Source organism: Mandrillus leucophaeus, unplaced genomic scaffold (assembly GCF_000951045.1).
Source record: "Mandrillus leucophaeus isolate KB7577 unplaced genomic scaffold, Mleu.le_1.0 Scaffold313, whole genome shotgun sequence".
NCBI lineage: Eukaryota > Metazoa > Chordata > Mammalia > Primates > Cercopithecidae > Mandrillus > Mandrillus leucophaeus.
In genome coordinates, this window is record NW_012103288.1 from 586,710 (window position 1) to 599,641 (window position 12,932).

Here is a 12,932-nt window from a genome sequence, read left to right on the forward strand (position 1 = left end):
TGCTATTTGAAACTTAGGTCTTTTTTTCTTTTTCTTTTTTTGAGACATTTTCTCTCACTCTGTCACCTGGGCTGGAGTGCAGTGGCGTGATCGTGGCTCACTGCAGCCACAACTTCCTGGGCTCAAGTGATTTCTCTTGTCTCAGCCTCCTGAGTAGTTGGGACTACAGGTGCACACCACGACACCCAGCTAATTTTTTTTTCCCGCATAGCGACAGGCATTTGCCATGTTGCCCAGGCTGGCCTTGAACTCCTGGGCTCAGGCAATCTTCTTGCATCAGCCTCCCAAAGTGCTGGGATTACGGGTGTGTGCTGCTGCGCCTGGCTCAGTCTTTATGCCTTTGCACACTCTTCCCCTGCTCAACTCCCTCTTTATTGTCTGATTACTTCCTCTTCTTCCTTTAGGAGTCAGCTCAGGTATGACCTGAGAATTATGTTTCAGAATCACCCTTTACCCTTCAGTGTTGATTTACTGCTCCAGCTTTCTGTCCACATAATACTATGTGCTTACTCTACTCTTACTCTCACACTGTTTTGTAATCCTGTCTTTACTAGTCTTTTCCATTAAAGACTGAATTTCATGGCCGGGCACGGTGCTCCCACATCCCAGCACTTTGGGAGGCCGACGTGGACAGATCACGAGGTCAGGAGATCGAGACCATCCTAGCTAACACAGTGAAACCCCATCTCTACTAAAAGTGCAAAAAAATTAGCTGGGCGTGGTGGCAGGTACCTGTAGTCCCAGCTACTTAGGAGGCTGAGGGAGGAGAATGGCATGAACCCAGGAGGCGGAGCTTGCAATGAGCCAAGGTCGCGCCACTGCACTCCAGCCTGAGCAACAGAGTGAGACTCAGTCTCAAAAAAAAAAAAAAAGACAGTTTCATGAAGGCAGAAACTGTCTCCCTCTCTGTATCCCTAGTTCAGTATGCTCAATAAATGTTTGATGAATGAGTCTGGGTGCGGTGGCCCACGCCTATAATCCCAGCACTTTGGGAGGCTGAGGCGGGCAGATCACAAGGTCAGGAGAGCAAGACCATTCTGGCCAACCCAGTGAAATCCTGTCTCTACTAAAAATGCAAAAAATTAGCCAGGAGTGGTGGCACGCACCTGTAGTCCCAGCTGCTCGGGAGGCTGAGGCAGGAGAAGCGCTTGAACCTGGGAGGCGGAGGTTGCAGTGAGCCAAGGTCGCGCCACTGCACTCCAGCCTGGGTGACAGAGTGAGAATGTCTCAAAAAAAAAAAAAAAAAAAAAAAAGTTTGATGAATGGATGAAAGCTGGTATCAGAAGCTATTTCTTGACTTTGGGAAATCTTTAAGTCTAGTATATATCATTAAGATACTAATCTAGGAGTTCTTAGGTTCTGATTTCAGTGCTCTTGAGACAAAAACTTGGAGTTTACACAGATCATAAGCCAGCTGCACCAAGAAAACTCAGTACAGGCATACTCTGCTTTTGTTTCTTTAAATTGTATTGGTCTACTGGTTAGCTGTGCTAAAAATAGCATCTCTATTAGTGATATTTCAATTTGAAAATTATCTAAGAACAAAGCTGTTTTTACTGCACTCTGCCTGGCAGCAGAGGGTTTGGAGACCCTGGTCTTCCTTCCCCTGGACCCTGAAGAGGAGGAGGTAGTGCCAGATCAGGATTCCCCTCAGAGGTGTCTCATAGCACATTCTTGGATCATTCACTGGAATCAGGTAGAGGGAGTATGTGTGGCCGACTGGGATGTGTGACTCTCAAAAGCACCTGGAGATTGAGGCAGGCATGTTCCTGCAACATATGTAAGGAAAGATGGTTGAGTAGCCAGTTACAGCAACAGCCTGCTTCTCCTGGGGGGATGAGGTGGGGGCAGTGAGTTGTCCTCCAGTGAGGATATCCTTAGATGAGGCTTAAATCAGCTGATGTGCTTAACTGAATTCCTTCAGTGTCCCACACAGATTGTACTAGAGCATGTGTTTGGGTTCCTATTGTTTTTACCTGTGATAATAAAGTTTCTGACTGTAAAACAGAACCTGGAGATACCTTCTTTTTAATAGAGATGTTAGTATATTCCATTTTTCATCTTGAGCCATTCACTTTCAGTCTTAACTGCTGATTCTTGATATCCAACAGCCAATGGAACCCTGGCATTTTGCCCTGTCAACACAGGAGTACCATCTGTGGTGAAAGAGTAACTATAGGCTATATAATACATGGAGAAACAATTCACGGTTTGTTGACTTCGCCATTCTGCTTCCTAGTGCTTTTCTAGGAATGTATTGTGAAAGTGAGAATAGGCTATATAGCCAAAGATTTGTATTCATGGCACGAAGCTGAAAGCTGCTACCATCTTGGTGGTAGGGCAGCATGCTCTCTGGTATTAGCAAGGGACAGGGAAAGCCCAGACAAGAAAGCCAGCATCCCCTTTGAAATGCTCATTTAAATCAAGCTCCAGATTATACTTAAAGAAAAGTCATGGCCAGATATGGTGGGTCATGCCTGTTATCCCAGCACTTTGGGAGGCTGAGGCGGGCGAATTGCTTGAGGCCAGGAGTTTGATACCAGCCTGGCCAACAACAGAGGTGCAGTGAGCAACCTCTGCCTCTGCACTCCAGCCTGGGTGACAGAGTGAGACTCTGTCTCAAAAAAAAAAATTAAATAAATGAAGAGGAGGAGTCATAACGTCCATTAGTTTCAAGGCCCTGGGCTTCGCCAGGGAGACACATGATAGCTACTGGATGTTTATTTTTTGAGATAGAGTCTCACTGTTAACGTAGGCTGGAGTGCAGTGGCGTGATCTCGGTTCACTGCAACTTCTGCTTCCTGGGTTCAAGTGATTCTTTTGCCTGAGCCTCTGGAGTAGCTGGGACTACAGGCATGTACCACCACGCCCAGCTAATTTTTTTTTTTTTTTTTTTTTTTTTTTTGAGACGGAGTCTCACTGCTGTCTGCCTGGGCTGGAGTGTGATGGCATGATCTTGGCTCACTGCAACCTCCACCTCCCGGGTTCCAGCAATTCTCCTGACTCAGCCTCCCGAGTAGCTGAGATTACAGGTGCCCGCCACCACGCCTGGCTAATTTTTTTGTATTTTTAGTAGAAATTTTTTTAGAAAATTTTAGTAGAAATTTTACAGGGTTTAGAAAATTTTAGTAGAAATTTTACAGGGTTCCACTGTATTAGCCAGGATGGTCTCGATCTCCTGACCTTATGATCTTCCTGCCTTGCCCTCCCAAAGTGCTGGGATTACAGGCGTGAGCCACCGCACCCGGCCAATTTTTGTGTTTTTAATAGAGACAGGGTTTCACCGTGTTGGCCAGGCTGGTCTCGAACTCCTGACCTCAGGTGATCCACCCACCTCAGCCTGCCAAAGTGCTGGGATTATAGGCGTGAACCACCGTGTCTGGCCCCTTTTTTTTTTTTTTTCTTTTTTTTTTTTTTGAGACGGAGTCTCCTCCCTCTGTCGCCCAGGCTGGAGTGCAGCAGCGTGATCTCAGCTTACTGCAGCTTCTGCCTCCCGGATTCAAGCAGTTCTCCTGCCTCGGCTTCCTGAGTACAGGCGCGCACCACCACGCCCAGCTAATTTTTGTATTTTTAATAGAGATGGGGCTTCACCATGTTGGCCAGGCTGGTGTCAGACTCCCAACCTCAGGTGATACACCCACCTCAGCCTCCCAAAGTGCTGGGATTACAGGCATGAGGCACCATGCCCGACCAGCTGTTTAGATATTTTATCAGGTACTCATCAGTCCCACTGTATATTAAATGGCAAGAGAGAATCCCACCAATTCTAGTCTTCTAGTCCTTTTATGTTGTTCCCAAAGCAGTCCTGGGTCAAATATATGTGGAAAATGGCTGAGAATGGACAGGATAGCTAAGCAACCCTCTGTGCATTACATAGAGATACCAAATCCTTCTGGACAGAAGAAATAATGTAAGGACATCCTCAGATGAAGCTTAAATCAGCCAATGTGCTTAACTGAACTCCCACAGTGGACTTTGCACTAGAGGGAGGACAGATTCAAAATAAGTAGACATGGTCTTTGCCCATAGGGAATACACAGTTTAATGGGGGAGACAGTAAATACACAGACTTACAAAAGAAGAAAAACTCCACAAGGTAGTAAGTGCCACATTGAGTGGTTAAGATCATTCAAAGTAAGGCCTTGATGTGGCATGCCAGGAAATAGAAATAGGTGTAAAACTGGGATCAGCTTTTGAACCAGGACTTTAGCATGACAGCCTGGCAAAGAAGAACATCAAAGGACAGTGTACCCGTGTTCTGGTTCAAGGCATATTGACTACTTACATCTTTTTCAGCCACCACTGTACTCACAGTTGGTAAGCATTTAATCAGCAATAGTTTTAGTTATAAAGGACAGCGAGATAAATGTGTGGCATAAATTTAATTCAGAATCTGGGCCAAAGCCTGATACCAAACCTTTACAGCAAAGGGTCATCTGGAGCTGAAGGAAAGGCTCCCTGAGCAAGAGACAGAGTAAAGACTAGGAAGACTTGGGGAAGGTTTAAATTTCATGAGGTGTTAGTAGTATAACCAAAAACCACACTACTACAAATTCCCAAGGTTGGTGAGAGCTGTTCTTAGCTGGGTAGGTCCCTCAGGGGTCCTCAGGAATCTGTCTACCTGGGTGGGTTGAGACAGAGTAGAGAGGAAGGCTAGCGGGTGGCTTGGCTGAAGTTGAACCCTAAGGTTGAGCTAGCCCTTCTTCCCGGTGTGTGAACCCTCTAGGTCAGGGGTAGGGCTCATCTGGGGAACCTACTGAGAGTGCCACGCCTGGCTCATTAGTGGCTGTCTGGGGAGGCCTTTTGAAGATGAAACACTTCATAAGCACTCATTGTTTCTGTTTTTTTGGACAAACTAGTACTTTGGTCTTCAGGGACTGTTGATCTGGCTCAGTTGCACTAGTCTGGAATTTGCTGCAAACTGAGAAGGGTGGTAGGGGGAAATGTCAGAAGTTTTGTAAAAACAACCAAACTCCCACCAAACCCCCATGCTTGTAAGTAGGATTCCTCCCCGTCCACCTTTCACATTCTTGGGTTTGGGTGCACTTTGTCTTGACCTGCCTCTTTGGCTGCTGTGTTTGGGGTGTGTGTGTGTGTCTCTGGTTCCCAGACTCTAGAGAATGCCAGCAGCTGGCATATGGTGATTGCTGAATAAGCTGCCCGCTGACACATGCCTCCTGCAGGCACAGAGAACTGGCTTGTATGGGTGATTCTGAATCCTCATTTTATTATTGTTTCAAAGATGCATTTCTGTGGCTATCCTGTGCCATAGAGAAGAGAGAAAAGAAGAAAGGAAATGAATGAGTGAATCTGATTCTGTCTGTTGGGGCAATGGCTGGGGTGAGCAGATAGACATTTTGTACCTTCATAATGATTCTTTTGGTCGTGTTCATCCTTTTAGCAGGTATTTTTTGTTGTTGTTGTTTTTGTTGTTGCAGTTGTTGTTGTTATTATTATTATTTTGAGACGGATTCTTGCCCTGTCACCAAGGCTGGAGTGCAGTGGCATGATCTCAGCTCACTGCAGCCTCCACCTCCCGGGTTCAAGCGATTCTCGTGCCTCAGCCTCCCGAGTAGCTGGGACTACAGGAGTGTGCCACCATGCCCGGCTAATATTTGTATTTTTAGTAGAGACAGGGTTTTACCATGTTGGCCAGGCTGTTCTCAAACTCCTGACTTCAAGTGATCCACCTGCCTTGGCCTCCCAAAGTGCTGGGATTACAGGCGTGAGCCACCGCACTTGGCCTCAGCAGGTATTTGTTACGTGCCTACTGTATACCAGGCATAGCATCCAATCTGAGTGAGCTGTCAGTAAAGTCAGTAGAGACCCTGGGGGTTAGTTCAGTTTTTCAACTACTGTGTCCTTGGCACTATTCTTGGTACTGGAGACAGAGCAATGAACAAAACACATAAGGAGCTGAAATCTTAGGTAGAATAAAACAATCAAGAAATAAATATATAATGTGTCAGATGGTGATAAATGTTATGAAGAAAAGTGGGATAAATGGGGTAGAGAGTGGTGTGTGTCTGTGTGTGTGTGTTATACAGGTGGTTGTGGGAGGCCTCTTTGGTAGGAGACATTGGAACAGACAGGTAACTGAAGGGGGTGAAGGAGTAATCCATGATGGCTATCTGAGAGAGAAGCATTCCAGGCAGAGGTGATAGCAAATATGAAAGCTTTGGGCCAGGCATGGTGGCTCATGCTTGTAATCCCGTGCCCTGGGAGGCTAAGGCAGGAGGATTGCTTGAACCCAGGAGTTTGAGACCAGCCTGGGCAACATGGTAAGACTCCACCTCTTTAAAAAAAAAAAAAAAAAAAAAGCTTTGAAGCAGGAAAGGAAAGTGTTGGGGAATTGGAGTGGAGTAAGCAGAGAGAGAGTAGTGATCTCGTGACAGAAGTAGGGGAGTGAAGGTCATGTAGGACCCTGTAAGCCATGGTTTGGGCCTTGGGTTGTACTGAAAAGGAGCCATGAAGCCACTAGAGGGTTTTGAACAAAGGAATCATATGACCCGAGTTTGATTTTAAAACCACCCTAGATGCTATATGGAGATTAGGCCGAAAGGCTTAGGGAAGAAGCAGAGAACCAGTGAGATGACTGCCTCATTGCAGCGACCATGTGGGACAGCCCCCTCCTTGGATGGGCCACAGTGAGCCAAGGATGCACCTAGCTGAGGAATAAAGGGGTAACCCCGCCATACCCCACCTCTCTACTCCCAGTGCCCTGTTGTTTGAATAGGGCACAACATTTGCAGTTGGCATTTCACAGAGTGTAAAGGATCAGCCTCTTTTAGGAGTACGGCTTTCTTATTCCTCATTTATTTTGGTGTGGAAGAAAGATGGAGTTGTAGAAATATAGGACGGGAAGAGGCAGAGTCTCTTGATTAGAGGAGAGAGCATAAACCTTGGGAAACTGGCAAGCCTGAACCTTGTCGGGAGTCACAGAGAGCCACTCCTCATTCCACTCCCTCCTCTTCCACCCTTGCCAGAAGTCTCAGGGTAAGTAAGGTTAGGGGAGGGAGAGGCATTAATGATCTTGCAATGCCTTGGGGTATAGGGTAGAATAGCAGAACTGAAGGGACTTCAGAAATCATCTAGTTCAGTCCCCCTTTCATTTACAGGTGCAGATATGGAAAAGTGAAGTAACTTGCCCATAGTCACATGGTTAGATTACTGGCAGAGCAGGGATCCTTAGTGTTTACTGCTTTGTCTCTGTTCCCAAAGACTCAGTATGTTAAGTGGGCCTTGGTATTTATAGTCCCCTCAGACTCTCGGTTTGTCATGAATGAACTCTAGCCATGACCTTGGGAAATTCTAATTACGTGGAAGTCCTGACAAGCAAATGATGGTACGATTTTACATTTCCTTTGTCTAGGATCAGGTCTTCCATACCAGGGACCAGGCCAAAACCAGACTGCCACTGCCCCCTACTTGGGCCCCACTGTCCCCAGAAAGCAGTTGCTGTGATCATGGGCAATATCTTTGGAAATCTTCTCAAGAGCCTGATTGGGAAGAAGGAGATGCGCATCCTGATGGTGGGCCTGGATGCCGCAGGAAAGACCACCATCCTATACAAGCTGAAACTGGGGGAGATCGTCACCACCATCCCTACCATTGGTAAGAGCAGAGCTTGGATGTGGGCTTTCATGCCAGCAGCTGAGGCAGGGCAGGGACCTATTCCTGGTTCTCCCACCTGGCCTCTTCTCCCCAGGCAAGTCCATACAATTTGTGGGGTTCAGAAAAGAGGGGGGTGTTGTTTAGCTTACTAGCAGATGCTGGGGCTGCTGTTTGTCCACCTAACCTGGCTCTCCCTGATGCAGGAACTTCCATGGCCTGGCACTCAACAGTTGCCCTCAGGCATGGAGTTGGTTTTTTCTCTGTGTTATTTGGAAAGCAGGTGAAAGGCTTTGATGTTCCTTCCAAAGGCGTGGAATTGCTTGGGTTTAGGTCTTTGGTGGCCAATCTTGGTTACAGTCTGCTGAAGGGAGGGAGAACATTTGCCATGTAGTGGGGGCTCCAGTCAGCATTCTCATCTGGCTCTGCCTTTGGGGCTCCAGGATGCCAGCTTACTTCCCTTTCTTCACTCTGCCTCTCAGGCCCCACATCTTAGCTGAGGCCAACTCTGGTAGCCAAAGTACTAGAGTAGGGCTGAGTCATTTTGTAGAAGGGAGCACTAAAGACTCAGTGGAAAAGTCAGGAAAGTTGGCCCACGTTACCCAAGCAACTGTGAACCTCTTGACCGACTTTCCTCATCTTCTTCGACTTCTCTTCGGTTTTCATTTTGGCCTTCAGGCTGCTAGGTTAACGATTACCAGGTCTGAGGAAGCCTTAGGTTTTTTTCCATTGTTGGTGTCATGGCCACCACTGGGAGAAAGCAGAACCAAACTCATTGTGGTGGTGGTTGCGGGGCTAGTGTTTGAGGCCAAGTGACCATTGCCTGTTTTTTTTCCAAAGGATTCAATGTGGAGACGGTGGAGTATAAGAACATCAGCTTCACAGTGTGGGATGTGGGTGGCCAGGACAAGATTCGGCCCCTCTGGAGACACTACTTCCAGAACACCCAAGGTATGCCCAGGCCTAGCATGGGTTGGTTGGGTTTGAGCAGAGTGTGTGGCTGTCTTTCTTGTTTATGGGTGGCCAACTGTTACCCTGCTATAGCTCCTGGGGGCAGAAGAAAGGGAGGAAAGGGAGCAAATATTTGGAGGGTGTCAGGCAAGTGTCTTCTTGTTGGGGGGAGGGGGTTACCTGTCATCTTAGTGCAGCCCATGCTCTGCCTCCCTAGGGTTGATATTTGTGGTCGACAGCAATGATCGGGAGCGAGTAAATGAGGCCCGGGAAGAGCTGATGAGAATGCTGGCAGAGGACGAGCTCCGGGATGCTGTACTCCTTGTCTTTGCAAACAAACAGGTGAGACTTCTTCCCACCCCAGAATCTGGGAGACAGCAAACTGGCTGTGGAAATTGTTGGGTCTTGGGCCTATTATATGGTAAACCCTTTTAGTATGCTCTCAATTTTAGAAGTGTGGGAAATTGAGCAGTTGGCTTCTTTATGCCCCTCTTCTCGTGCCCCACCCCAGCTTTATTTAGCAACATTGCAGTCCTCAGGGATTGCCTCAAATCTTTCTTTCATCTTGCCTATTATCTACTTTAGGTGAATTGGCCTCACTCCTGCTGTCAGACAGACCTGATTCTTTGGTCAGTTTGAATCACGTCTCTTGCTTCCCCACCAATCTCGTATTTGGTTTCCAATTCCTCAGTACAGTGACCTCTAGTGCCTTGGATCTTGGGTTTTAGGGTGACTAAATCCAAAGTAGCTCCTTAGGATCTTGGTCTGGGTTTCCTAAAATAAAGGAGGAGGGGAAGGTGCTGGTACACATTTCTTTGGTAGATGGGTGTTCTAGAAGCCTTTAAAAAATCCTGAGGCTTCTTTTTGTGTGTCTCCCACGTGCTCCAGGATCTGCCTAATGCTATGAATGCTGCTGAGATCACAGACAAGCTGGGCCTGCATTCCCTTCGTCACCGTAACTGGTACATTCAGGCCACCTGTGCCACCAGCGGGGACGGGCTGTACGAAGGCCTGGACTGGCTGGCCAATCAGCTCAAAAACAAGAAGTGAGAGCCAGACAGCCCTAACCAAGCACCCCACCCACCCCTGACATACCTGCTGTCACCCTGCCCTAGTCCTACCCCTTCCTCTCCACTGCAAGTGTGGCCAGGGCCCTGGGTATCATGTCCGCATGCCCAGCAAGAGCCTTGCCTCCCCTGCCTCCCCTCCTTTTTCCTGTCCACCTATATGACCAATCCCTAATTGCTGTCCTGATGATGAGTCATTCCAATTTACTGGATTTTAAACAAAAACAAAGTTGTTATGGTTTCATGGGGTGGCCCTCTCTCTCTCACCCTCTGGGTTTCGGGAGGTCGAGTGGGGTATTCTCTTTGTTTGGCAGTGGTTGCTGTCCTCTTGGCATCTGAATCCTTTCTCTGTCCCCACAAGCCCTTCTACTCCCTGTTTGTCTTTCCTTCGCCACCCTCTCCCTGTTCTACATGGAAATTGCACGGGCCTCTCTGTGTTTGCGTGCATGTGTGCGCCTGTATATACATGTATAGAGAGATATATTTGTGGGGGCCGGGGGGAGCGGGGAGGGGGTGGAGTTAAGCTCAGGGCTTGCAGCCAGGACACTGCCCACTGGAGCCTGTCATCTGCCCCTTTCGTGTTGGTGAGATTAAGGGAAGAAGGTGGGAGGGCATTAGTCAGGCCGGACTACCCCAGTCTTTGACTGGTTACCCACCTCTCTGCAGTTAGGTTTTTCTGGATGATAGGACAGATGATGGATTCTCCACCACCATTTTCCTTGTACTCCTCTCTCCACCCTTCTTAGGACTGGAGGGTGGCATTTATCTCTAGATGACTGTTCTCAAGGAGATGCCACTGTGCTCTGCCTTATTGTTGGGAAGGAGAGAGGAACCCACTCACTCTTATCAGCTTAGAGTGTTCAATTGATCCTTGCCGACCATCCTCAGATCTGTTCGTCTGGAGCTTGACTAGGGGGTGGGGATGGCAAGTCCGTGGTGTGTGTTAGGGACCCAGGGCGTTGGGGGAAGGGAGGCGAAGGCCTCAGGCTTTCCATCTTCATTCTCTTTTGTTATTAGGAGGTGAGGCATGGATCAGTCCCATTACTGCCTTCCAGTGCCCCACCACCCTTCGATCTTGGGCGCTGGATGGTTCATCTGTCTTTGGTCAGAAGTTTTCTCACGCTAGTACTCCTGTTGGCCTGACCAGGGCTACTGGGTGTTCTAATGAGGAGCTGGGAAGTGGGGTGACATAGCTGACCTTAGTATCAACCCCCCTCTTCTCCACTTCTTGTTTTCTAATCCAGGATGTGCTAAAGGATGAAGATTTTCTATTGTTTCCAGGCCCTCAGACCATCCTTGCTGTCCCTTCACCCTCCATGCCCCTGCCCTCCTCACCCACTTCTCATAAATGGATCTAGGGGTTAGAGTGGAGGAAATAAAATCCTGAAGTGGTTGTCAGTGCTTGTGGGATGCAGTGGTCTTCAGGGTTCTCCCCGCATTATTATGTAGTTGTTCAGAAGTTGCTGCTACTGCATCTCTGTCTGCAGGGGGCCCTTGTCCCTGAGGTCCTGGCCTGGGTCCTGACTTCTGTAGTTTCTGTGAAGACGTAGCTGTCCTGTGGGCTTCTGTGTGTGCTGGCTGCGCCCTGAGCTTCCAGACAGCTGTCCATAACCTTTCTGTGAAGGTCAGGGCCCAGGGCCCCCCATAGCATAGCTGAGAGATCCCTTCCCAGTAGGGCTGTCCCAAGCCCCACTCCATGAGGCCAGGTTTCCTGGCCACTTTTATCGATAGCAGGTGGATCAATACTAGTAACCCCATCCAAGATTGAACTGTGAAAGAGAGGTTCCAGGGGTATCTCCCTCAGTGCCAGTTACTTAGTGATGTGTTATCCACGATGCAGCAGGTATGTGCAGGTATCTTGCTCTCTAGGCCTGTGGGGGTGTGTGTGTATGGGTGTGTGGGTGTGGGTGTGGGTGTGGGTGTGTTTGTGTATGGTGCTTGTGTGGGGGAGTGTTGGAGGTTCTATTTCATTTAAAAATGTATTCATTACCCTGGCCCCACAGATGCTTCCCTCCATACTTTTTATTTGCTCTATTTCCTCAGATTTATTTTGTCCTGCCCCATTGCCTCTCCTTCCCTGAACTCTTTCCTTTTCAATCTCAACTCATTCACTGCTGTTGCTTGTTTGCCCTTTTCCATGTATTTTTTCCTACTTAGGATTTTCCACTCTATCTTTGTGGTTCATGAGGACTTTGCCTCTTCTCCTGCCTCATTCCCTGACTTTCTCTAGTTAGATGCCAGTCCTAAATAGGTTTTCCTCATTTCAGGCCTCACCCCTCACCTTGTTTTTGGGGGGCTCCAGGGACCAATCTGGGGCTGAAAATGTTAGGAGGTGGCCTTGGTGCTGCCCCAGATCTGTCCAGCAGGGAGCAGTAAGTGATCTTGGTAGTATCCCTGGCTACTAAGCCCTTGGCAGGGGTGGTCCTTTCTACATTCCCATTCACTTAACAGCTCTTTTGGGATTGGGTATTTCATTCCATTTCTACCCACTCCCTCTCCTCTCCTCTCCTCTCCTCTCCTCTCCTCTGGTAGGTTTAATTTTATGCTTTCCCTGATTCCAGCTTCCTGCTTCCTGAGGACTCCCCGCTCCCCCCACCCCAAAGTTTGTCTGTGGTGTTATAGTGGTAACTGCAGTTCCTTCTCTGGAATGTAGACTGTATATGTTTAATAACTCACCTTCTCTATCCTTGCTCAAAATGTGGGATAACACGATGACTGTGACCCTGGTTGGAAATTAAACTTGTTTTATGCAGCTTTGGAGCAGACCTTCATCTTTGCTGTGCAGCAGCCGTGGGACAGTGGTTTCATGTGAGGGGAGTCCTTTTTCTGGTCCCTCTCTCCATAGTGCTCCTTCTTTCAGCAAAGGGGTAAAAGGCACACTTGATTGATAGAGAGTAAGGTTATGGAGGAACTTAGTCCCACTCACACTGGTTATTTCTTCCCATCGTAACCTGCGGGGGAGCCCAAATGAATTGGGCACCAGAGTGTGAGGGCTTTGTGACTTTCCTCCTCTAGTTCTAAGGTTTAAACCTGAAGTCAGCCACATTTCTCACCTGTTGGTAGACTGTAGGGACTTCACTGGCTGAAAGGCCCTGAACTTAGAGGGCCCCATGTGCCTCTACTCTCAGATCTCCTCAGCCTTGCACATGAGGTGCTTCTAGTTTGAACAGAGTCCCCTCACTAGTCTAGTTCTGGACTTTGGCAGTGAATAAACATGAAGGATAAACGTCTGGGCAGTGTAATGACCTTGATCCTTCTTATAACTAATGGCCCTGCATCAGCTCTACTTTAGGCGTGTGGTTT

General features: G+C 48.0%; 1 protein-coding gene across 3 annotated transcripts in view; it reads left to right on the plus strand.

Annotated features, from left to right (window-relative positions):
• The window catches only part of ARF3 (ADP-ribosylation factor 3), a 22,083-nt gene extending 9,697 nt beyond the window's left edge, over positions 1-12,386 (plus strand). Inside the window, exons 2-6 of one of the 3 annotated variants that reach the window (XM_011987621.1) lie at positions 6,987-6,996; positions 7,373-7,614; positions 8,452-8,562; positions 8,780-8,904; positions 9,451-12,386. In XM_011987621.1, coding sequence (XP_011843011.1) covers positions 7,467-7,614; positions 8,452-8,562; positions 8,780-8,904; positions 9,451-9,612 — 546 coding nt within the window. In that variant the 5' untranslated portion in view covers positions 6,987-6,996; positions 7,373-7,466 and the 3' untranslated portion in view covers positions 9,613-12,386. The remainder of the gene's footprint in view (positions 1-6,986; positions 6,997-7,372; positions 7,615-8,451; positions 8,563-8,779; positions 8,905-9,450) is intronic. The other 2 variants (XM_011987619.1, XM_011987620.1) reach the window with 2 other exon arrangements.
• The last annotated feature ends 546 nt before the right edge of the window (positions 12,387-12,932 follow it).